Genomic DNA, 25,595 nt, shown 5'->3' with positions numbered 1-25,595 from the left:
GTGTCCTCGACAGCCATGTTTGCAGCTTTGTACGCGTTTTGTCGTGTTTTGCCGTGTTAAAAAAATGGCTGCTTTTAACCCTCTGCTCCTCTTCTACCTCTTTCTTCTCTTCCACTAGCTTTTCAAACGCTTTTGTCTCCTACGATAATCACAACGACAGTTGTTCGTTGCTCGTTGAACGAGATGAGAAACGAACTAGTGGCGCTTCTTTTTTTATTTTTTCTGCTTCTCTCCCGTAACGTCGACTGACTTTTATCGTTAATTATCTGCTGACTCGCTAAGCAGAGACGCGATATCTCGATCCTTGGTCACGCAACTTACCGACATTCGAAATTATCAAGCGAATTTATCAACGCGAAGCCTTCGTACGCTCGACTTTACCCACGCGGCGCAGACAAATCCGAGTCATGTTCTCGATATAACAAAAGGCATGAAGATTGTGAACACGTTAGTGTTAGGAAACGTGAGAACAGGGGAAACGAATTTTAGCCAGCCTTCGAGGAACTAAAGATGGAACCAATGCACGCGTTTAATTCGAGCTGTCGCTGAAATAGGGAGGATCGATCCTGCTCTTATTTTAAAATAAATCGGCGTTTTCGATATTTTCGGAACGTTGGCAAATACCTTTTATTAAATCCGTTCTCTTACATTTCGAATACATTTCCGCTCCATTCTTGACGCATCGCTTTGTGTTCAGAACTGTTCTATCGCGGAAGTATCGAGCTTGCTTGTCGCACTTTGCGCGTACTCTTTTTACCATCGTGTCATGTATAGAAAACAAGATATAGAAGCGCAGAATCGTCTGCACCTTCGTCGTAGAACGATCGGAACGAAATTTGATTTGAATCTCGACAAAATAGGTTTGCTTTCATAACAGAGCGTAGGAAAGTCTCCTCGGAAATGCGGGAAGATCTCAGTGACAAAAAATGGCCGCCAAAATTTTAATCTATGAATCGGTAGCACGTGCATATATTAGATTGGCAACTAAGTGATTGCGGATTTTGTCTATACCATCTAATGGCAACATCCGCAATCACTTATTGCCAACCGAATATAATTCGGGAAGGTAACGGTTGTAACCAACGCGATATCTCCGCTCTGTTTCGTTCCGTTTCGTTCCGTTTCGTTCCGTCTCGTTCTGTTTCGTTCCGTTTCCTTTCGTTCCGCGTCGATATTAGCACGAGCCGATCTCGCTAGCGATTGACAAGATCGTGGAAATATCAGTCGGAACTGTAAATTTGTGGTTCGGTCGCCGAACCGATAAGGGTGGAATGCATCACAGTGAAAAATTGGTGAATCTTCTTGTTGGAGAGCTTCGACGGCAGAAACGATAGTTCGATATCGCGTTGGTTCGAGTTCGTTCCATAAGCGAAACGCGAGTCGCGATATACTAATATCTGCCGATGTATCCGATATCGCGTTATGATATTTAACAACCGCGGGATGCTTGTTAAAGCATTGCCGGAGGAAGTAGACTGATATACCGCGTCGGAGTTTTGCGGTTGGGAAAATTCGGTTTCGCGCGGTTTCTCTCCTTTTAGATGACTTTGATGCGGATAGGATAGGAAGAGAGAGACTAAACGCCAGTAAACGCTGGCACGCGTTAAATGACCAGGAGTCGCAACAGCGGTTGTCGGTAGTGTGGTGGTGGTGATGGTAGTAGTGGTAGTGGTGGTGGTGGTCGGTCTCGGTATGGAGGAACGTTTCATCGGAAGTCCTCGTCCCTCGTGGCTGGTTTTCCTGCAGGGCCACTGCAGAGTGCGGATCAAGGTGTTTCGGAAATCCTCCGAGAACATGCAGTAGATGTAGAAGGTAATCGAGTAATTAATTACCTCTAGCAAATTGGCCAGAGCGCGAAACACCTGGAAGACAGGATTGCCATAAAAATGGAGATCGGTTTCCGAGCGAAGTGAATGGAACCGTGAACGGTTAGCGAGCGTAGCCTGGAACAATTACCTGGTAAGGATAGTGACTGAGATTGCTCTCCCTCAATGTGACATTCAGAATTACCATAGGACTAACGCAGACCAGAAACAATATGCTGGTACTGCCTAGAAGAAGCACGAGTCTTCTCTCTTCCGCGAACGTTCTCGGATCTTCGTCGTTGCTCGCTGTCCTGGACAGTGTCATTCGCCGACGACGTTCGCAGGATCGCCGATAGACTATCATTATTCGAAGATTGAAGCCAGCCAGAAGTATCGTCGGCGCTACTTTGAAAACGATCTCCAAAATTACCTTGTATACCTGCGCAGAAACGACGATGGACAAAATTAGGAAAGGTTACGATTGCGAAGGCCAAATTACGCGAGTGTTAAATACCTGATAAAACATCGAGTCGAGATACGACTGATTTTCCCTCTTTTGATAAATAACCGGTCCATCCGGTGCCAGAAGACAAGTGGTAATTTCTTCGCGAAACACACTCGGAAGATAAACCAGAAACGTTGCAAGGGGAATGAGAGCCACCGTTAAATGCGGAGGCCCACAGAGCGGACGAGTGTGCTGACCAGGCCGACAAACGCTAACGTAACGTTCCACCGTCAGTGCTAGCAGCATCATCACTCCAACCCCTGGAAGAACGATCGATTCGTAACCGAACGTTTAGCGATAAGACATTTTTCGTTTACCATCGAATGATATGTTGTCGGTAACTCGATCGATTTTTTCAAACACCAACGTGTTTCGCTTATAGATATTACGTATATATCGTATTCGTTTATAGATCTACTATGTGTACATCGAAAAGACTAGATCGCTGCAACGAAGCATTTAAAACGTTACAAGTTCTTACCTAAACAGCCATTCCCTAAGAAAAGTTCGAGATGAGTATGATAGAAAGCTTGCATCCAATTTCTCCATCGGCCTGTTTCTTTATGAATAAGGACCCTGAGTGCGAAAGGGATGCAGAACAAAATTGCGAGAAGCGCGGCTGCTGAATAACCTGCAACAAAAGGGTAACAACGTCTTTACAAAACAAACAAGTACTATAGCTGGAAGTAAAGATAGACTATCATCTATGTGCGTTATTACTTCAAACTCTGCGCATTCTATGCACGCACTGTGTCAGATAATCTATGAACATCGTCACAGCCAAGATACGCGATGATCTTATTACCCTACGGAACTTAGCGTCCGACGTTCTGAAATACCGATCGTTCAAAAACACCAAAGCTTTTCTTATGCCCTCTATGATTTAAAGCGGTGAACAATGAAAATACATGACATACATACATATGTAGGTACATGACCTACAACGTACATTTCCATGGATCCATTATTTGATTTGAGATATACACGCAGTTGCAAATTACTTAAAAAGCACTGTGATAAAAAAGTATTATACGTACACTATATATCGATCACTGAAACCAGATATAGAAATAACAATTATTCGCTAACAATAATTAACAGAATTGTTCTACTGACAATTATTATTTCTATCTAATTCGTTCATAGGAAGTCAACGCACTTCAAGCATTGTATATATCGCGTTTTAGAATCACCGTATATAGCATACGGCATGTTTGCTATGAAAATATTTGCTAAAACACTTGACTTCTCCGGGAAATCGCTTGTTCGCGTGCGTCCTCGAGTCTTTCGCCGAGCAACAGGAAAAATATTGAAACTTCCTATCTATCTAGCAATTTTCATATTTCATTTACCGAGAAAATTTCCATGACGTACACTATACAAATCTGAGTGAAGCTGTGATCGTGTCGTTTCAGCCAATCGGTTTCGTCTGCAGTTGTTAGACAAACCAGGGTGGTCGATTACGTGGATTCGCACGAAATGAATTTCGCCTTCGAAAATGAAAGAGAATCACGTCATAAAAATCATGGTCATTCGGACATTTCGATTCGACAGATCTCGTCTGCGCCATCGTCCACAGGTTTGTCCAAGATCTCGTTTCTTTAATCGGCCGCGATTGATTCAATTGACTCGATTGAACGTCGAAAAATAGGATAACGGCGAGAAAGAGGAAAGTCAGATAAAAAGCGAAAGACAGGGAAGATTCCGAATTTCCATTGTCCGTTCTTCCAGACCATGTTTCCTGTGACAAAAAGCGAACTATAGGGGGTGGATAGAAAAAAGGGAAAATACATAGATCACAAGAATGTTCCCTCATTGTCATTTGAGTTGCCAACTCAATATACCAAAGATACAAAAATATACGAAATACCCAAAGAAAATACTTGTTATAATATTTCTCACACAAAAAAGTATAAGTCAAATTTTTGTCAAGACAGAATACGTTTATATATTCTATATAATTTTCTTTTGCTTGCGGTTCTAATAACATAATTAATAATATGGTTCTAATAATATATTCAAAATCCAACAGTTGATGTTACATCGCACTTTACATATTTTAAGTGCACTTTTGCAATTCTGACTTATATTGTTTCATCTGCTGACCACAGATTTAGTAGGTAAAATAAGGAGCCCTATTTAAGTTTCATTTCTCTGGTTACATTTCTAAAAGTACGAAATTCCATAAACATCGATTAATATTTATTTATAGTATTATTTTTCTTTTGTCATAATAAAGACTATGCGTAATTCGCGATTACATGTGCATTCTATAATTAGCATATGAGCATTGCCATTCCGAAATATGCTGTTCCAAAAATCACAAATCAATGATATGTATGTAAATCATTGAAAAATTTTGCTGCATTAATAAATTTTCAATATCTTGTCCATTAATCGTATGAATAGAAAACTAAATCATTACATTATTATTTAAAATAATTATACAATAAATTGCAAAAAGAAAGAGCTTTAACTTTAAATTGATTTTCAACGAGAGAAATTCGAATGAAAAAAGTTATACCAAACCGCGAGTTTCGAGTGAGGTTATCTTGATAAACTTTATTCTATGACTATGGATGACAGCATTGAGTAGCGTGAAATGGTGTTGAACGATTATGCGCGTGATCACGACCGTTAGAAAATTGCGCCATTTTTTAGTTGTAAGTAAGATCATTTTCTAACATTTTTTGATATCATAGTGAAACATTCATGATATCCTGAGAGGTGAGACACGTGTGGTTTAGTGATAGTGTGAATTTTCCAATTGCACGACTGCCTTTGGACAAAACTCGTCACTTCATAGAAGTAGCTAACAAGAACTTCGCGCACGAGGCAACATTTTCTACTGGGTTCTTTTGACAAAAACCGCTTTTTGACTGTAAACAAAATGTCGGTGGATGCCCTGAGCGATGCGGAATTGCGTAGCAAACTGATGAAGTATGGATATCCAGTGAGCCCGGTAACACAAACCACTAGAAAGATTCTAGAAAGCTAAAAAATCTCATGGAAATTCGAGGCGGTACAGAGTCACGACATTCATTGGCTGCCAGGTACTTTTATTTTATTGTATTCCTTCAATTATTTACCATTTATTATTATTATTTAGTATCTTTGCAATATCTTAATGTTTCTTTAAATCATTTGTTTCATTAAATTTTTCTATTATCTTTGACTTAAATGTCGTAATGTAATAATATCAATAAACATAGAACATTTTCAATTTGTAATTGCTTTTGTTTACCTTCACTGTATTATTCTTCCAATGAAAATACACTTTCCATGCCACTATACCACTATACCATTTCATATATATATTATTCTTCACATATATATATTATTCTTCACATATATTATTCTTCATGCATCTTTATATGGTTATGCATTACTTGAGATAATGGTTAAGCTTATGAGTTTTGTAATAAAATTTTAGGTACAGCAGTGAGGATACAGATGATGACAAGTACAACGACTAGTAAAAAGAAGAAGCTAACAAATCCTATAGGTAATAGAACCGGGACGATTAGATTCGACGCTCGTACATATCGAGCGTTAGGAAGGATACTTGTCAAGGGACAGACAGAGAATGAGACAGAGAGAGAGAGAGAGAGAGAGAGGGAGGGAGAATTTGCCAGCAGCGTTTAAGATTCTGGCGGTAGTCGAAGCAGCAACGAACCGGAACGTCGCGCGTCTTTCTTTACGACTCGTTTCGCCCATTTGTCGTACTTACTCGAATTCACTGTGAGAATGTTATTCGCCGAGTTATTGACAACGGTATTCCAGGTTCGGGGGCAAACGCACGCTTTAGACGACGGACTTCGTGACGAACAGGTAAACCGGTAGCTCCGACCTCCGTGACTTTTCACCTTTCACACGGTGCCATATATCCGTAGGAAATCGAACCGTTTCAAGGAAAACGCAGCAAGACAATAGCTGCGCTCGGTGGAGATTCGACAGCGAAAATCCAAAGGTGTCGTATGCACAGGTAGAAGAATCGGAAATTCACGAGGAACGAATAATTCGGACAAAAGAGGTGACCGAGGATGATAAGAAAAGGGAGAAAAAGAAGATGAATCGCAGAGACGTTCTTCTCGTTATCCTCCGATACCAAGGACAAAACTTAAGATCGGGGCCACTGAATCTGCTTAGCTACCAAGGGAAACGCAACGACGACGGCCCCGCCTTCGCTCCTTTCGTTCCTCTCGCCTGCCGCTTTGCGTCTCGCCCTCTTCCTTCCCGGTGTCATGCAAATTCCGCTTCATGCTCCTGATGAACATCCATTGCATCCGGCGAAAACGCTGCAAACCACGGTTTTGCCTGTCCGTTCATTCGCGATTTTCTTTCGCCGCCAATCAATTGTACTTATAGGCAGATGTATTTAAATATTTCGAGCGTCGCGCCACGTTATCGAGATGTATGGATAGAATATATCGCATATGTTTGTCATTGTGAGAAGGACATTCCGAGACGAGAAGGGGTTGATGATCGATTTCGGGCGTCGTTGTTCGCGTTTGCACCAACAACGACACCTTCGACAACCCGATGACAACTTGGTTCGCGAATACGGAAAATTATTCGTTTCGAAAACATCAGCGAAACCGGTGACAAAATGTCACCGCGGGACAAGCTGGGGACAGTCGACCTACTTTTTCAAACTATCGCAATGGCCACCTGATTCCTATTACTATAAAATCATACGACCAATTTCTCGTGCAATTCGGATACGGCCAACTATCGAACGACGCTTCCCAGACTACCGACTAGGGACCACATCCTTTTATCGTACTATCCAAGCTCTTTGCGTTTTATCGTTGCGCACGTTTCCCAAGTAGCCGACCTTAATTCCACGTATACTACGAGAAAACCGGATAGAAATATTCGAATGGATAATTCGTGGTTACGAGCGACGCGACGTTACACTTTAAAAAGCGATTTTTTTCTGGTCGATTGGAAGAAAGGGAGGAATCGCGTCGCAAAGCGTAGAAACGCGATGCGACGCGAAGTAACAGGGCAGCAACGTCACTGAACAAGGCAGAGGAGATTCTAAGCGCGTTCGTTCTCACTTTCTGGCGACAAAGTTGCGCAGAAAGCGGCTCCTTTATTATCGAGAATGCTTTGGTAATGCGAACTGCTTTCGATATCTGGCGCTTTGCGTGCCTTTCGAACCATCTTCTCGCCACAGCTATGCGCCACCCAGATCATTTGATCCTTCCGCTCGCTTTGCTTTCCGCGATAGGCAGACGAGTACATCTGTCAAGATACTCGAAAATCGCCTCTATTTATAATACGTAAATACGGGTAAGAAATCTAGCGCGGTAAAATACGTCGCTGAAACGGACGCTACGAAGTAAACAACTTTTCGAACAGCTTCGATAAACAACGTGTTATGTAGGATCGTTTCTTGCTTGGCATCTATCGCCTCGAGAGACGACAACCGCCTTTGCAAATTCGAGTTTCATTCTATAGAGAAAATAACCAACACCAACTGTAGCGATGGATACGAGGCTCGGCCGGTTTCTTAGAACGACGACAAAATAACGCAGGGGTCTCGAACAACCTTCATGAATATTTATCCGTAATGTTCTAATAAACCGACAGACGCTATACCAAATTCGATTAAATAGCAACGATAAGAATAATTGACTGGTAATTGGAACGAATGTTTGCCAATTCACATATTTCCGTCTTTTTCTGCAAATTTCGTATGTCTGTTATCGTGTCATAAAAAAAAAAAAGAAAAGAAAATATATAAAGACAGCCGCCGCAGAATTTTCGAGACTCAAATTCAGGAGTAAAGGTCGATATTATCCGCGACGTGTTACTCAGTCTTGGCTTGGACGGTTGTACGTAAGCACGAGCTACGTAGGAGAGTGAGTAGATCGTTAAATCTACCGCGTGTCCTGGCATCAAGTTGCTCGTGTTCGAGACGCAGACGTTTCGAGACGGTGGCAAACTCGATTAAACGCGCGCTCGCTGCTTCCGATTTTTCCAAATATTCGGATTGTTGACGTTCTTCGCGCAAGATTTTCATCGACCACGAGTAATTACATAGATATCCAATTGCATACGTAGTGTCCTCGCAATTTCTTTGGTTCAACGCTCGGTCCTAATGATAATGTGCCACCTGCTAAAGTTAGCCGGAATAGCTTATCGTCCGAACATGTTTCGCAGTTCCATCTAACAGTAAGTTGGGCCAAGCTAAAAGAAGCTGTCAGACAATCGTAATTCACTGGTTCGCAAGCCCAATTGAACCGTCATGTGCAAGCGACTACCTTGGGTCAAGGAACCGACTGTCCCGAATCCTTGCCAGATGCTGCCAGAAGACGATGTCCATTTTAACTGCGACTCGAATGCGCTCGAACTTTGACCAAGTTTCGACTATTCCTTTAACATTAGAACTACCGATAGTTAATAGAAAGCAATTTCTATTAAAACAATCAAAATGGCTGGTCTTTAAAGAATACGTAATAATAGAATATTTGTATATTTATTGAGTCATTACTTTCTTACAGAAGGAATTCCATGTTATGTAGTATATTTTTGGTATTATTAATCCATCTGGGACCATGATCCCTAAACGAGGGTTGACACATTTATAAAATTGTAGAACCAGTCATTTTGACTGGTGTGGTATTTCTAGTATTAGCATCTAGCGATTAATCCGAAATTTTCCTGATAGCTGATATTATCATATTGAATGATACGCAATAAAAATTATAAAAACATGTGAGAGATTATCCGAAACGAGGAAACTGGTTAATTGGGTTTCGATAAACAGATTGCAGGACCCTTTTACACTTTAACAAATACCAGTCATTTTTGGTATTGGTATAAGTAGCCTTGATACAAAATTATGTTCAGTTTGAGTACATGAAGAACAAAATAAAATTCATTATATTACATAATATGAAGTAGGAATTTTAAAATAAAATCGTAAAACCAGTCAATTTGACTAGTGTGGTAGTTGTAGTCCTAACTATTATCCTACTTTCGCTGTAGATGGCGAAATGATTGAACAGTTGTGTCCACCGAGCGATGCCATAATACCTGGTCGACCTTTTAAATTAAGAGCAAGTTGTCGATAGTTTCGTAATGGTGGCTAATGGTGTCGGCGACAGGTGTGATGACGAAGCAGTGACATGTTTGAGGAGGCTAGCGTTCGAAACAAAGTGACGATGGAATAATCTTCGTCTGATTTATCGTGTTGGTAGGACGTGCAGCGATAAAAACGTTGACTGGGAATTCGATCCGCCAGTGGTTCGCAATTCTCAATACGACCGCTTTCTATATATCGCGCGAAGAGCCGCAATCGAAATCGAAATCGAAGATCACGCCGTCCCGTATAACCGAGATTATCTACGAGTTAGTCTAATTTGCATAAAACCGAAGCCCGTTTCCCATTTCGATTCTCTTTCGATGAAATCGCGCAGGCTGCATACAGCCAACGTACAACTTTTTCTCTGTCGCAGACGCTAACTCGATCTATCGCTCTGATATACAGGTGTTCGGGTAGAATGGCCAAGGAAGCAATTTAGCTGTCCTTTTGAAAGCCGGATCGTGGAAAACGAACTTCCAACACGATTAACGATAATTTGTGATCGACAGTGCAGTTGCCGAGATTTTGCGACAACGTAACGGCGCATGATGTAGGTACGTGGATTTTTATCGTTGAAAGGCTCACGTCCGAGGAATTCGTCGAAACGTGTGACGGTTTATTTAATGATAAGAATAGAACAACTTGATATTGTTATTATTATAACAAATCTTTTGTTACAGCATAGATCACATAATCATAAGATACGTAAGTGAAGAATTATGCGAATATCTCGATTGTTTCGACGTATCGCTTTTAGGCGCTGTCATCCGCACTTTGCATCGAAACACACATCGCCTATGATCGTAAGCAGTTCGTACGTTAAAGGGTTTTTAACTCGTCGATTTAATTAAATTGAAAAAGAATTTAACCCTTTGTACTCGAGAGACGATTCTCAGTCGCTACGTCGTAACCGTGTGGTAAATCAAGAGGAGAATGGGAGGCAACAGTCCCTGTTTATGAGAGCGCAGTATTAGTTCATCAAATAGATTCCTTAGCTCTTTATATTGTTTGTTATGAAGTGTGAAGCGTTACAGTTTAAGATGCAGGTGAAATATTTATGCTCAAATTCTTCCGAAACTATGGTTCTGGCAACGTTAGTTCACACTCGACGACCGTGGTACAAGTATTATAATTTCGTAAATTTAGAAGTTCCAAAAAATGGATTTGGAAATTTGTTTAATTAATTCATATATCCTGTAAAAAAGCAAAAGAACGAAAGGCCACTTAACCACCTGTGATTTATAAAAACTTTTTTTTCAAAAGTAGACCAGTTGGAGATATTCGACAACCGCAAGATCGAGCTTCGACGTCCACTGCTAATTGCGATGAAATTCGGTTAAATGAAAAGCTGCGTGTAATTTTAATAGGAAGAAAAAAGGATTAAGGCGTGTTCTTACCGAAACAAAGCAGGAGAAAGACAGGAAGCAACTTATTATTGCGATACTTGTGCCGACAAGCCAAGAATGCATCTTGCCAGATGTTTTACAAATTATCGTAAAAAAAAGTACAAAATAATATTAAAAAATGATATGTTCAAAGATGTAAATATTGTAGTATGGTGGACAAATGGCCGAAGAAATATCGGGTGAATTATAAACAATATTGCGGGAAGGCCAAAGTGCCGTTAGGCTAAAAAGGCCTGGCAGTTTTACCGGGAAGTCGAGTGGTAAGAAGTTGAGTTGTGAGGAGTCGAGAGTTGAGTTGCCGAGTTGTTATGAGTTGTAAACTATTAGTTGTGAGTTATGAATTAACTATTTAGTTATAGCACATTACTGTATTTAGTTGACGTTAAGTAACCATCGTTTCCTGTCTAATCCATTGTAAATAGATCTATCGATCAATAAACTTATTATATAGGATAAATAAAAAAAAAAGAATCCTATAATATATATATAACTTTTTTTAAGTTAATTTTTGTATAAAATCATTTTACATTACCTACAAGACACTCGTCACATACGCGCAAAATCACCTCGAGTTGCTGCTAGTCGAGTGCAAAAGGTTAACAGAAATTGAAATTAAATGTAAAAGGAAGTAACCTAAAATACGGTTACAGATAGCGAAACAGAAACAGAGAAGTGGCGCGAGATGGTCGCGAGGCGAACGTTGCAGATAGAAATTCAGTCGAGCGATGGATAAAGATTGGTGGAAGGTAGGACGCGTATCTTTGTACACGCGAATATGCCATCTAGATATGTATTCGAGTCTGTTTTACATATGTATACACGGCGTTGGGCCGTAGCTTTCGTCGTTTCCGAGCACGTCTCAAATTGCATTTCCTTACGCACAAATTCTTGCGCCCCAATACCCTAGGATTCGCAATATTTCCACGCTCAAAGGCACGTCCTTTTAGTCCGACCTCATCCTAATCCTCGATCTCACCCACCGCGTGTTCCACATCGTGCATATCGATAGACTTGCGAGAGTTGGTGCGATGCGCGCCATCCGCCACCGCCGCACCTTCCTTTCCCTCTTTCCTTCTCACCTGCCACCCATTCCACAATCTCTTGCTCGCTCCATCCTCTGCCTTTCTGCCCTTTAACCGATTCCTACCGTTTAATCGCACGTCTGGTCGCGCGTCGCGCTGCATCGCAATATGCAGTCGATATACTTTCCAACTTTTCTCTGCTCTTTCAAACGAATCGAAAGAGAAGCTTTTTTCAATATCCACCGACTTAACGAGAATAAGAAGAGAAGAGAAGAAAAAAACGTTTGCGAGCAGTTTCGCGTTGATTACTCGCGCCCGACGAAGGTAGACGTGGAACGTGAGGTCGTTCTTTTCGCGGACAAATCAGTCAACGATTTAGTCGCCTTAACGGAAAGACGGATCGAAGCAAACTTGTCGATGAATGCCGATGGATCGATCAAGCCGCCACGAAGCTTCGAAAAGACACGGTGGACAGGACGAGGAAAGGAAAGATACTCGCGAAAGGGGACGGAGACGAGGAAAAAAGTAGAATATGAAAAATGAATGCGCACAAGGAAAAAATGATAAATGAGAAACCGGGAGGCTGAGAAGGCGATTACGAACAGCAAGGGCGTAATCGTTTAGCGACGAGAAAAGGGGGAGAAAACCGAAGGTAACCGCTCGTTAACCGCATCTGGTTATCGAAACTTGGAAGCTAGGGAAGCAGAAATCAAGTAAGAAAATAGACATTGGTGATGAAGAATAGAACGAGAGAGCAGCTTTTTTCGAAATGGAACGGTAGCGAAAGCTATAAATCGAGGACGCTGGACGCGCGGCTCTTCTTTTCTACTTTGCTACTTTTCGCAGTTGGGTTAAAGCGATGCGCGCAGTTTCAACGTCTCGAGGAAACCGAGTAAACCTCGAAGGAATCTCGATAGAATTTTTCGCATCCGGAAGCAGCGCAGCAGACATTCCTCCCACCGGGTGTCGATGTCGCGCATCTGATTGGAGGTCCTCTCTTGCTGATTTACTCGATTTCCGGCTGATTTGCACGTGTTCTCGAGGAACAAGCAAGATAATTTCTCGCGGTGCCTAAAGTTCTAGTGGCAGCTAAACACGCTTCTCGTCGCGGTATTAGATTCAAGTTCGATCGGGTGATTAAACTTGCAAAAGCTACGTTCACTGTACAAATTTTCCGAGTAGCGTAAATTGGAGGAATTGCAGGTGGACGCGCTTTCATACAGCCACGGTAATTGATCCGTCGCGAACGCTCGTTTGCTCGACTTTCCGTAAACATGACGCAAATTAATGATCCGTCAACGTCCAAAAGCAAAACGTAAACTTGCCAGGGTTACCCTTCTGATACTACGCGCATATCTCCTTACTATGTATTCGAAGATATTCCGTTCGATCGCGTACCAAATCGTTGGTAATATCGCAGCGGTACATGAGTTAACAGAAGGTTTGAATCTGGAGAGACTGATATTGTTGTAGCTTGGAATATCAACGTTGTTTCGGTTTACTAGGTCTAAAGGTAAACGAACTGCGGACAAAATATTCTTGCCGTTATTTATAATCGTCAACCGAAGTTGCATTCGAACTTTTTATAATAACACCTGTCGATATTGTTGAAGTTTTAGGTTAGCGGATTTTGTCAATACCACCTAATGACAAAATCCCCAATTATTTAGTTGCCAACCTAATAATTACTTCAAGAAAAACTCTACACCTTTTATTTTATATATCCGTCACATGAAGACCACTGTTACGAAGAGAATAGAATTTAGTGAAACAAAAAGTTGGAAATAAGGAGAGGTCCATATTATTGTGCTGTTGAATATAAATTTTGTTTTGGACTACAAGGTCTAGAAACAAAAGAACTATAAGTAGATTTCTATCACTGTTTCTTACAACCTTCAGCTAGAACTACAAGATTAACTTTTTGGCAATGTTCTTTGCTATAAATATATGAACGTGGTGCCAATCAACCTCTTCTTGGTGCCTCTTCCTCTATTGTATTGTAACACTGTAAGAGCGAGGATCTGGATCATCATACACTATACTTATACTTCTTTCAATATATTTTTCTATTATTAGGTTGTCCGAAAAGTTTCTTTCCTTTTGTAAGGAGATAATACACGTACGATGTCTTTTGTTTTATATTAGTTTACTGAATTATGCACGAACATAATAATAAAAATATAACGAAATAAAATAATATAAAACAGAAATTGTTGTTCATCTATTATCACCTTATGAAACGAAAGAAACTTTTTCGGACAAATTAATACAAATTCATCCTTTCGTTCCTTTATCAGTTAACCTCAACAAATATAAATAGACGAACGCGCTGCCTAGGACAGTGGAATAGTCGAGTAGTTAAAGAGTAGATGAGTTGAATTGTTATAGGAGTTTCAAGCGGCATACACTGCCTCTGTACTTGTACTTATAGTGATTTTGATATAATTGACTATTACAATTTATCACTCGTCTCTTTGTTAAATACACCAAAATGTTTAACACTTAACGCTCCAAGTGTGCCTCTCGAGCACCATCGATGTGCGGTGCTCTACTCCAAATGTATTTTTGGGTCGTTATCGATAATTGTTTACAAATGAAAAATAATACTCCTCAGTGAATAAAAATAATCTTTACAAGCGATCAGTAAAGACAGTCAGATCTGAACCTGTTTTATCGTAAACCCATCTATTTGAATTATGTCGAGAAGAAAAATGAATTATCTGTGTGAGGAAAACGTAGATAGTGACGATGACAATTTTGATTTTCGTATCTATAACGATGTAGCTGTTTACTTGGATAGCAGTTATAGTGAGAGCAGTGATAGTGATATTCTTGTTGCTGGAAGAAGAAGAAAAATAAGAAAACTTTCATCGAGCGAGAAAAGTGCAGATGATGGAGAACCACAGGAAGAAAATCTAACCAAGAGTATTTGTAACGTAAGATCTTCTGATTGGCAGGAATTTTTTAACGAAGATATCATTCCACAACGATATAAATTTTCGACTGGTAGAAAAACTCCTGGTCCGCGGGTACACAACTTATGCGAACCTACTCAGTACTTTCAATTATTTTTTATTAATGCCGAAAGGGAAAAAGAAAAAGTGTCTTGTTTGTTTACCAAAAGCAAGTAACGCGGTAAAAAAACAAACAGTTTTCTACTGTGAGACCTATAAACGCAAACCCGGTTTGCATCCCGATGAATTTTTTAAAAAATTCCACAAATTACTCAATTATAATTAATATAAATATTGTAATGAAAATTATATTACTTCTCAGATGTGTAAAGATTGTTTTCAATAACTTTAATGTCATTATTTACGTCATTGTAGCATTTCAAATCTGACGCTTAAAAACTTGCAAGTCCAAGTATGATGAGAATAAGTTGAAGTTGCCGATCGATATTCACAATTAAAAATCGGACCGTTAACCCTCTGCACTCCGAATTTTATTTCAATTTCGTTGCCAGCAGTTCCCAACGCTTTTAAGTGTTTTATTTGAAATTTACTTTAACTAAAAAATAAGACAATCTAAATAAATAAAGGAAGAAAGAAATTCACTTAAATACCAGTTTTATTCACACTATTGTTGTATTTTGTAATTTTTAAATGTATGATATATCTTGAAACAATTTCCAGGATGCAATCCTGCTTTTCTTTCGCACGTTTTACAAAAAAAGGTGCACATGAAAGAATGTCGAGTGGGAATCGACAAAGGAGCTCCTGAGGTAAAAACTGATGTCGAGTCACACTCGACATGGGAGTGCAAAGGGTTAAGTATTAATAAACCACCTCAATGTATTTCGCAAATATACGCGCAACTATATATCTAGAGATTAAGAAAGAGGCTTGCCGGGAATGGATGGTAAGTATCCCGCGGAGCTTGGTGAATTCGAGCGTGGCCGAAAGGACAGAGTGCCGGAGAAACGAGGAAAATATCGAAATTGAATTGTCCTGTAATTTCCTCCTAATGTATCGACCTCGCCTGATCGGAAACGAGCGTCTACTCGAAGGATACACGTCGCAAACCACCGAAACCTTCGATACGAAATTCTTTCTGTAGACGAACTTACACGACGACCAACGACTTGTTCCACTTCTATCGTCGATTCGAGATACGGTCGTGAATAAATTTTAGCAAGAAACTTAACGACCGAGGCTGGATCCAGTCGATAAGCTACTAACGCAAACATGATTTTAGCTTTACGAAGCGAACGATAGCCCTAAGACGGCCGGCGAATATAACGAGAAACGATAAACAGATCTTGCGAAGCGTCGCCGAACGAAATAGGACATTTCTTGAAAAATGACGACCTGTGTGGCCGATGAGTCACAGTGGCATCAGGTCGCACAGTCATAGGTCACAGCACAAAGTCTCCGATAAAACAAACGATTATGATTCCCCTTTGCGGGATTCCTCCGAGAGAACGTCGCGACAGTCGGTCTCTTATCTACAGCTGTAGCCTGTAACGAGAAAAATTAATGAAATTACTGTAGGAAAATCGTGCGCGAGTCTGTCTCTGCTCTATTTCTCCCTTGTTTTCTATCGCGCGCCAATTGCTAAACGAATGTCCGACGGAGAATTTAGTTTACAAGTTGTTCGGGAATTATCACAGTCGCTGTTATTTTGGCCTAGTATCAAGATGATAAAGCCGGGCGTTCCACTTGGCAAAGGTCTGGCGTCCTTTATCAAGCTAGTTAAACGTCCACGAGTTATTTCGTTATTTAATTAGGTAATCGTATTTATTTCGCCAAATGTTCGGGTCACGTGTTTCTTTACGATAAAACTCGAGCAACGGAAGATATTGGATGGAAGGTAAATCGTAGATCTCGTTTAACAGTGACGCTCGTGTACGAATGGTTGCCGTCGACGAGGCGTTCGAAGATCGACGTGGCCGTACCTTTCGCCCCAATATTACGTAAACATGGAATAACTTTATTTCAAGATATCGCGTCTCGGTTGGCTAATGATCTTACTTGTCTGCGCTTTTTCTTTATCCTGTTGAAACTTGGTCACGATCCACGATAATTACACTCCTCTTACACATTATTCCTCGAAACGTTCGTGCAAAAGTATAAATCACCTTCTGTCTTTTTCTTTTTTTTTTTTGTTTCTTCTCTTGCACGCCAACACGTGCCGTAAAAACGTAAATACAAAGCGTTAGAGCGTCCACGGAGAACGACTTACCTCTCATGTAGATGTAAGCGGTTCCTCGCATATTGCGTCTGGTAAGCACTACCAAGTTTAAAATATTGCCGACAATTCCAAAGCAACAGATGGTAGGCAGGATAATGCCGTAGCTGATTCGTCTCAAAGACGGAGTTCGAGGATCCTCCGATACTTCGAAATCTTCCACTAGGCATATTCGTGTCCCCGCGCCTGTTACGTTCACTGTATCCATCATTTTGCTTCTGCCCCTCTCTGCCACGCACTCTTTTCCTCGCTGTTTCTCGCATTTACAGCTGCCCCAACTTCGAACCAAATCGTTCATTTCATCTTACATCTGGTGAATCTATACGTCGAACATCGAGCGTTGCACGTGTTAGCCGGCTTGGTCGCGGCTTCCGTGTGTCTCATCGGGTGTTCTCCTGCGGGTTCGCAAATCTCAAGCCAACTATCGTGCAACTGGATTACGTAGAAAATAGTTGGCGATGCAACAGGTGCAACGGTGACTCGCGATTCATTACGAATAAGCACTCGGACATTGGAGGAATCCGCACGCGTGATTAGTCACTGCTCGCACCTACGATAATTCTCTCTCTTCTTTATTTCACCGAGGAATCCGAACGTGCTCTTCCGGACAACTTATACGCAGCCATTTTCTATCCGCCGCCGAATTCTCTCATCTTCTCACCTAAAAACAAAGAATCGTTGTACAGTGGGATATTTCCTATTTTATTAGGTGGAACGTCTATTTTCTCACCAACTTAATCGGAAACGAGGGGAAGAGCGGACCAACGGTGATGGAATGAGATGCCGGAAAAGGTCTGACGGTGGTTCCCTGCCGCGGCAAAAAGATCGTCACGAGTGGCGTTCGTGAAAACGGGTAACGACGTAATAGAAAAGGGAGAAGAAACGGCCACACCACATGCAAACGGATATAATTCACGTTTCGCCGTAATGACAAAGCTGTGCGTAAGAAAAGAACCGGTGGCTTCGTATCTCGACTGGCAATTGTACGTTTGCAGCGGTTTAGGTTTACAAGCAGCTACGTCCGTCATCCTGCGATCCGTGCGCTATCAATTCCAAGTTTGAACTCTTCGCACTCGAGAGGCGACTCCCTCTATTTATGTTAGATTTTGATATGTCCAATTGATAAGAGTGCAACATCGGTTCGTAAATTGGTTCCTCCGCTCTTTGTGTTCTTTGTTAGGAAGTGTAAAGTGTTAGACTTTAACTTTAACATAACACAGCGAGCTATACGTCTCCACCGCGCAATTTTTCAAATATCGAGGACTAATATTCGCTACTCGAAAAAACAGAGAAGTCTAGAAATTGTTTAAGTGGTTAATTATATTTGCGGTAATGATTTTATTTAACGATTTCATATATTGTTTGTACGAAACATCAAATTAAAAGTGTAAAGACATATAGGTAAAATTAAAAATACTAACCCTTTGCACTCCGAATTTTATTTCAATTTCGTTACCAGCAGCTTTTCCCAACGCTTTTAAGTGTTTTATTTGAAACTTACTTGAACTAAAAAATAAGACAATTTGAATAAATAAAGCAAGAGAGAAATTCATTTAAATACTAGTTTTATTCACACTATTGTTGTATTTTGTAATTTTTAAATGTATGATATATCTTGAAACAATTTCCAGGATGCAGTCCTGCTTTTCTTTCGCACGTTTCACTAAAAAAGCTGGACATGAAAGAATGTCGAGTGGGACTCGACAAAGGAGCTCCTGAGATAAAAACTGATGTCGAGTCGCACTCGACATGGGAGTGCAAAGGGTTAAAGATGACTGAAGATACGTAACGCGACTTGAACGTGAAATTCAAAATTCATAGCGTATTTTAATATTTTTTTACAGTGTTGTATCATTCGATTATAACTTTATTTATAGTGTAACTTTTTCATTATTTTTAACACCACTAAATTGGTGTATTTTATTATATACTGTACTTTATAAATGCAGAAAAAGTGCAATTATTTGACAACAATTCCAGGTAAACAATAACTGATAATAACAACGAAAAAGAAAACGCGTTGCTAAAGTCAAAAAGGGAGATCTCTCTATTCGGTTGGCAAAGTGTTAAAATGTCTTCAACGTTAGTTCGGATTCGACGATCATGGCAAAAGTTAGCATCATGGCAGAAATTAGCTGAAATGAAGAAGAACTTAATCTTAAACTGTTGAAAAATGAGATCAATTATATTCAAGAATGTATCTTGGTGAGTGTTTTATAAATTATTTTACAGCAAAAATACAGAAATTAATATTACAAAATTCTATTTTCAAAGATGTAGATATAGATAAATTATTAGAATATAAAGGTTTGGTAAGTTAATTTGCATATAAAAGCATTTCACAGTAGCTGTAAGACACGCGTCGCGTATACGCTGAATCACCCGGAGTAGTCGCTACGTCCAGCCGAAAAAGTCCTCGAGTGCAAAGGGTTAAACGAACTCTGGGAAAATAGTTAAATGTATATTGTACGAGGACGTGCGCCGCTATTGCTGTTCTTTCTTTACGCTTGAAGATATTTCTACATGGCGGGAATTTTGGTATCTGTTCGCTTGTACGATCGTTCGATTCGGATGCAGAGAGCAACGCGTTATAAAAATATTTCACGAGTATGTTTACGCAAGTAAGTCGACAAACTTTCCTTGCAACGCGGAGATTTTCCGCGAGAAACGATTCTAAGGAGCCGAGCGAAGCGCGAGATGTATCGTGACGGCAGAAAGAGTTAGAAAGATAAAATATGAAAAGCAACGAGGCAACCGTAACTTTACGTCTTTCGTAGATTTCATAAAGATTCTCGTTTGTACAAGATCTCCGCTTCTTTCTTTACACCACCGTAAACGCTCGTATCTCCTCCACTTGCTCCATTCCCTAGGTTCGTAAAATTACCCTAATAATTTATTTACCAATGCCCTGAAATCTAATCGCTTCTATCGAACCGAATATACGAGTACCGCATTAATAATCTCCGTGACATCGATACGTTTTTCCCTGGTGAATGCGCAATTTTCAGAGGGATTCCGATGAAAGTTCGTTCGACCGCTGTGTTGGGTAATGTTTCCTTTGAGCCGATCTCGCACGATCGTTAACCGAGGGAAGAGCAGAAGAGAAAAAGTGTGGTAAGTGGACGATAATAGCGGTATTATACGACGTGGAAAAATAAAGCTGTCTGGAAGAGGAACGTAACGTAATGTAACGTAACGTACGACGTATACGTAACGTAATAGACGAATTTTCGAGAAAGTAAAATACATGGCTTTTCTTACCAACCGACTGTCATCGATCATGCGTGTTCCATAGATTGTTATCCACGGTTAACATTTTGACTGCCACGCCAAAATCACATGTTTCGCTCAGCATGACACGGGAGTATTTTTATTATTCAAAGCATATAATGGCAAAATAAATTGATCATGTAAGATAACATTTTTCCCCAATGGACCGTTTATATTATTTGTGGTCACGGGTAGCGCCTTGATAACTGTTGATAGTGACATATTATAACAAGGCTTCGTTTAATTCAACAAACCATTTGTTACGCCCGGAGGCTCACTATAGGCCGTGTTCCCAAACGTCTCCCTTGGTACTACAATGTCGCAGACAGATCGTCTTACATGGCCGTCGAGATATACACAAAGTAGCGATAAACACATAGTTGACGTCAAGCAGTGAGTTCTAGAAACATCGATACGCCTTCGGTCCGTTATTTTATCTACACAAAGAAGGTGACATACGTGATCATAGGCGCGAACGGTTGCAAGAGCCGAGCGCGGTGGGGCTCGTCTCGCAGAGAGGACAAAGGAAAAAATCAAAGGGCAGTCAGTATCATTTGAGGATTCAAACCGAATGTATCGAGAGGTTCAGAGGAATAAAATCAAGGTCGAGGAATATCATAAAGTCGAGTTGGATTATAATAACAAACTAATTGGTATCATCGTTAAATCATTTGTAACGTGTTAATTCTAATTTTAAATATTGTTAAAAATACAAGACTATATTAATCCTGTTAATTCAGTGTTACAATCATTTGAACTACCTCTGTTATCCTAATCGAAACAGGGGAACGACTGATCCGCGGCGATCGATTATCAGAATCGTAGCGAGAATTTACGCCTCTCGTTGACGCGTTTCCTCGCGATCGCGTCTCTCCGCGAACGGTCGTAACACCATTCGCATTCGTTATTTCGTCGTAAGCAAAACGTGCAGAATATATTGTAGAAGATATTAGTAAACAGTATTATGATTGTTTTTATGATTTCGACGAAACATTCGGCTGAGATAATAGAGGCCCGGAAAAAAAATTATATTTGTGATAAACCAATGGTAGATTACAACAGAGGAAAATGTGCTGTAGGTTTATTAGATCGAATAATAACATATTCTACACCACATAGAAGAATCCTCGAGTGGTATATAAAATTAGCTTTAGAGTTATTATTAAATACATCAATTTCAAACGCGATGATACTCTATAAACAAGCAAGAAAAACAAAAATCAAGGTATCAGATTTTAGAATGGCACGCGCAACGCACCTTACACAGTGCCGTTCACCAGTGCCGTCGAATATACTTATTCGACAAAGATGGCGACACGAAACGCAGAAGAAAGAAGGGCAAGCGTACCTGGCACGAAAATTTTGCAGAGAGTGGTGTAAAAAATATATTAAACAGTTAGGATGAAAAATTGCTAAGAATCGGACGAAAAGGTGACCACCTATCGTCCAGATTGTATTGCCTAGCCACATTTATGTTTAAAGTGTTTCGACACAGTGCACCGTTAGGTGCAACATTTGTTCTCATTTTTTTTTATTGACGTTCTAATAAAAATATAACATTGTTCAATGGGACACTTTTTATTTCAAAGTATATTCTATTTATCGGTTATATACAAAATGCCCTAACTGTCAATTTTCATTCAATTTTTACAATTGTAAGAAGTTGAAGCGCTCCAGTCACCAATGACCACCGTGGCGTCACAGGAAAAACCGTGGCCGGTCATATATGATCAACGTGACAGTCAAAGTGTTAAGTTATTACCGTAGTATCGCGGACGTTTGTCTATCTCGAAATGGCGTGAGAAACAATTTGTACAAATGTGGAAATATCGTAAGACGCGCGTACCTCTTTTCCATTGGTTATGGCTCTGCTTTGATTTTGTCGGAGACGCCACGACCGAATGAATTACATTTTGATTAGTTTCGCGACGCGACCACTTGGTCGTAATGTTTCTCATACTCTCGGTAAGATTTCTCTCGATTTAAAGGCGAAATATCTACGTTACTTAATTACGTTGCAACGAGTCGACAACTTTGATCGATTATAGAGGTCAGCCGCTAAAAATTGATACACTGTGGAAAGTAAGGAAAGAAAGTTTGCAGCCACGTGCAACATGCCTACCGAAACTCTAACGAATTCTTACGAGTTTTCTCCACAAATCTCGCTTCTTCTGCGTCTAGCCAACAGCTGTGTGACTTAATGCCGACCCTGCATTATACATTCCTGTCCCTTTCGAGGATTTATCGAAACGCAAAACCTATGTAATAATCGACATCTCGTACGTTTATTCAATTCAACCGCAACGTTTATTCAATTTGACTGGACGAAAAGGGGAGGTTTAGTAACGTGCACGTATTTTCCCAAATAAATCTCGTTCTGTGGACTAACACCACACGTGTTCGTTTGTAGTAGCGAAATGTGCGCGGGTCGTAATACGAAACGCGCGTTACTTGATTTTAATCCGATCAAATTGAAGAAATTTCTCGTAAATTCCTTCGACCACGATAAACCAACGTTCGTAGTATTCGCCTTGAAAGCTTCGGTATATCGCTAGCTACTTCTCCTTTCTCTCTCAACATCCTTGCGCGTCATATATTAGCGAAACAGCAGTTTACTATACTGTGTACTGTGCGCCATGATCATCGTGATCTAGAGATTGTCTCTACGTTTTTTAGTGCTCTTTGTACGGCGTCGGTCGTTGGAATCGCGAGTAGATATCGAAAGGATTTCTGGAACGTTGAAACTTGGGCAAACGTATGTGGCAGTTTTAAAAGTGGAAATGCTTCCCTTGGACGATGCCACGCCACTGGTCACCGTACATTTGTCTTTCATCCACGTCCCAGATGCATTTAGCAAATATTTACGACTTCGTCTTAGGCTCTTTACATTATCGAGGACGCAACGTCGAAACGAACGCGACGTTTCAGTGATAAAATGATTGCAAAAGTGCGTCCTACCGATGATGGTATTTGCATCGCGTTTGCACAGCGGAAATACCACGAACTTAACGTAAAGAGTCGAAGATTTTTTTTAAGTTGTTCGAACGATTAGAAACTTCTTCCTGGTCTAAAGATAAAACGAGTTTATTTTCAAAAATAAATGAGACGCGCACAGTTCTCGCCAGTTCGTACAAGCGTTAATCCAAAGAAACGGCGAAGGAACGAACAAAGGAAAGACGGTGTCCGTGATAAATTCGAGATAAAAATGGAGCAGATTCGTTAAGGATCAATTTCAGCGTAATTTCCAACAAACCAGGATAAATAAGTAGGTACAGGTTACTTTGCGAGAAAGGAAGAACAGCAAAGTACTTCGAGTCATCGGAGCATAATCATTATATTGGGTTGACAACTAAATGATTGCGGATTTTGTCAATACCACTCAATGACAAAATTCGCAATCACTTAGTTGCCAACCTAATAGACCTATCTGTGTCTTCAAGCACATGCTATATCGGATGAAAAAACATTTGAAAGCTGATTTCTAACAGATTCGAGATCCTATTTGTCACTTTTCTTTTTACACTCGACGCTTCTCGGGTGCTTTCAAAAGCAAAAGAAAAAAAAGAGAACGACGTTCAGCCGAGAAAAGCAGCCCTGGAAATTACTTTCAAGATCGTAGCTAATGAAACGCGACTACCGCGAGGAAGCTTCCATATCGCGACTGTTTCCAGTTCGGCTTTTCCAATCCTTAGCGCGTCACGATCTCAAAGACCGATTAATTGTTGGAGATTTGCTTCGCGATGCGTGTGGCGGTTAACTGTGGCACGAGTTCCATCTTTTGTCAATGGCTCTGCCTTTCATTTAGATTTATGCGTTGAAAAACGCGACGTTGAGATTCAACAAGGCAGAGAAATTAATTAAAGGAGGAACGAGATTGAAACAAAGCGATAAAGAACGAGACGTGAGAAATGTGCAGCCTGTAAAAAGGAGGCAAGATATCGTTGGTGGATGATATTAAAGCGATGAAATCAAACGTGGTGGGATCTTCCTGATCTCTTTGGAATTTAGAAGGCTGCGTCTCCTTCGTGTCGCTTTGAAACGGATACGCAAATCGTACGAGATCTCATCTTACAAGGTAATTTGCCGCTCGTAGAGCGTTGAGAAATAAATTCGAATCTGGTTACGGCGGTTGCACTGTTTCTTTTTACTAAGAAAACGGAAACCACCAAATATTCAATTGAATGGCACGCACATAACACAAACAAGGCAAGTTAAATACCTAGGACTCCACTTAGACACACAACTTACACGAAAACAACATACTAAATCAATTATAGACAAAATACGGATAAAATGTACTGACCAACTAATGGAGACTCTAAACTCAGCATAGAAAATAAACTAAAAATCTAGAAAACGATAGTAAAACCAATTTGGACGTACGGAATGCCACTATGGGGGACAGCAGCAATGAGCCACATAAATAAACTAGAGGCGCTACAATCGAAGATACTAAGAACAATAGTCAACGTCCTATGGTATGTCAGAACCGAGGATATACGCAAAGACTTAAAAATACCAACGGTCAAGAAGAAACCGACAGGTACGCGGAAAAATATAAGGAAAGAACGGCAACACATCCAAACCAGCTGGTTGCTGAAGCGAGCAAAACTCTCATAGAAAGAAGACTAAAAAGAAAACACACTACTAGCCTTACTAAAGAAATAAAATAGTCAAGCTCGAAGATGGTATCCCGCTGGGGGTGGTCATCCACATATTATTTAGCAATTAAGTTAGAAAAATTTACCAAATGTCCAGCTGGACAAATTGTAAAGTACAAATTAAGTAATAAAAAAAAAACTGTTTCTTTTGCCCGGACGAAACGTGTCACAGTATGTTAGACGTTGCTGGAATAATCGTGGCGAGAATCTCGGCGGACGAGTTGAATCTCTGCAAAACTAGCGAGAGATCGCGGCAATTCGAATGAAATAGCCGATGAAAGGATTCGCCAGGACCATCCGGCATCTGAATTTGATCTTTGAACGCGGTCATTTCGAATTAGCACATTCACGTTCCACCAATCGTATCAGCCATATTGCGAGCGAATTTCCTTCCAGGCACCGACTGCAAGAAGATTAACACAGCTCTGTCGTCTGTCCTTATTTTCCATCCAGATTTTCCAGAGAAAACGAACAATCGAATCGAACAGTATCGGGCTAAAGTCTAACACGGTTACCGATCTAGTTGATCGTCTGAAATTCTGCTATTTCCAACTTTCGAAGTAGCATACGAACTTTTCGCTTTTGAAAGAAACAGTACAATTTTGAATTTCCATACTTGGCAATCTTTTCGGGTTATGGA

At 40.4% G+C, this 25,595-nt stretch overlaps 1 protein-coding gene and 1 long non-coding RNA gene across 7 annotated transcripts in view; one reads left to right on the top strand and one right to left on the bottom strand.

Annotated features, from left to right (window-relative positions):
* Nucleotides 1-593: 593 nt before the first annotated feature.
* Nucleotides 594-25,595, bottom strand: part of LOC126870300 (probable G-protein coupled receptor B0563.6) — a 28,662-nt gene continuing 3,660 nt past the window's right edge. Inside the window, exons 2-6 of the mRNA XM_050627879.1 lie at nt 17,019-17,685; nt 2,792-2,941; nt 2,320-2,570; nt 1,957-2,244; nt 594-1,862 (exon numbers count right to left, since the gene is read on the bottom strand). Coding sequence (XP_050483836.1) covers nt 1,221-1,862; nt 1,957-2,244; nt 2,320-2,570; nt 2,792-2,941; nt 17,019-17,322 — 1,635 coding nt within the window. The 5' untranslated portion in view covers nt 17,323-17,685 and the 3' untranslated portion in view covers nt 594-1,220. The remainder of the gene's footprint in view (nt 1,863-1,956; nt 2,245-2,319; nt 2,571-2,791; nt 2,942-17,018; nt 17,686-25,595) is intronic.
* LOC126870380 (uncharacterized) lies at nt 3,048-17,936 on the top strand. 6 transcript variants are annotated; one of them, XR_007691316.1, is made up of 6 exons: nt 3,921-5,363; nt 5,744-6,141; nt 6,204-9,960; nt 10,087-10,209; nt 11,463-11,558; nt 17,734-17,936. It is a non-coding gene; the product is annotated as an uncharacterized LOC126870380 (long non-coding RNA). The 6 variants fall into 6 exon arrangements; XR_007691313.1 differs by lacking the exon at nt 17,734-17,936 and adding an exon at nt 3,048-3,889 and having other exon boundaries at nt 5,013-5,363; nt 10,087-16,290; XR_007691312.1 differs by having other exon boundaries at nt 10,087-11,558.

Source organism: Bombus huntii, chromosome 1 (assembly GCF_024542735.1).
Source record: "Bombus huntii isolate Logan2020A chromosome 1, iyBomHunt1.1, whole genome shotgun sequence".
Classification (NCBI taxonomy): domain Eukaryota; kingdom Metazoa; phylum Arthropoda; class Insecta; order Hymenoptera; family Apidae; genus Bombus; species Bombus huntii.
The sequence above is the reverse complement of the archived record's forward strand: the minus strand, read 5'-3'. Positions and strand labels throughout refer to the sequence as shown.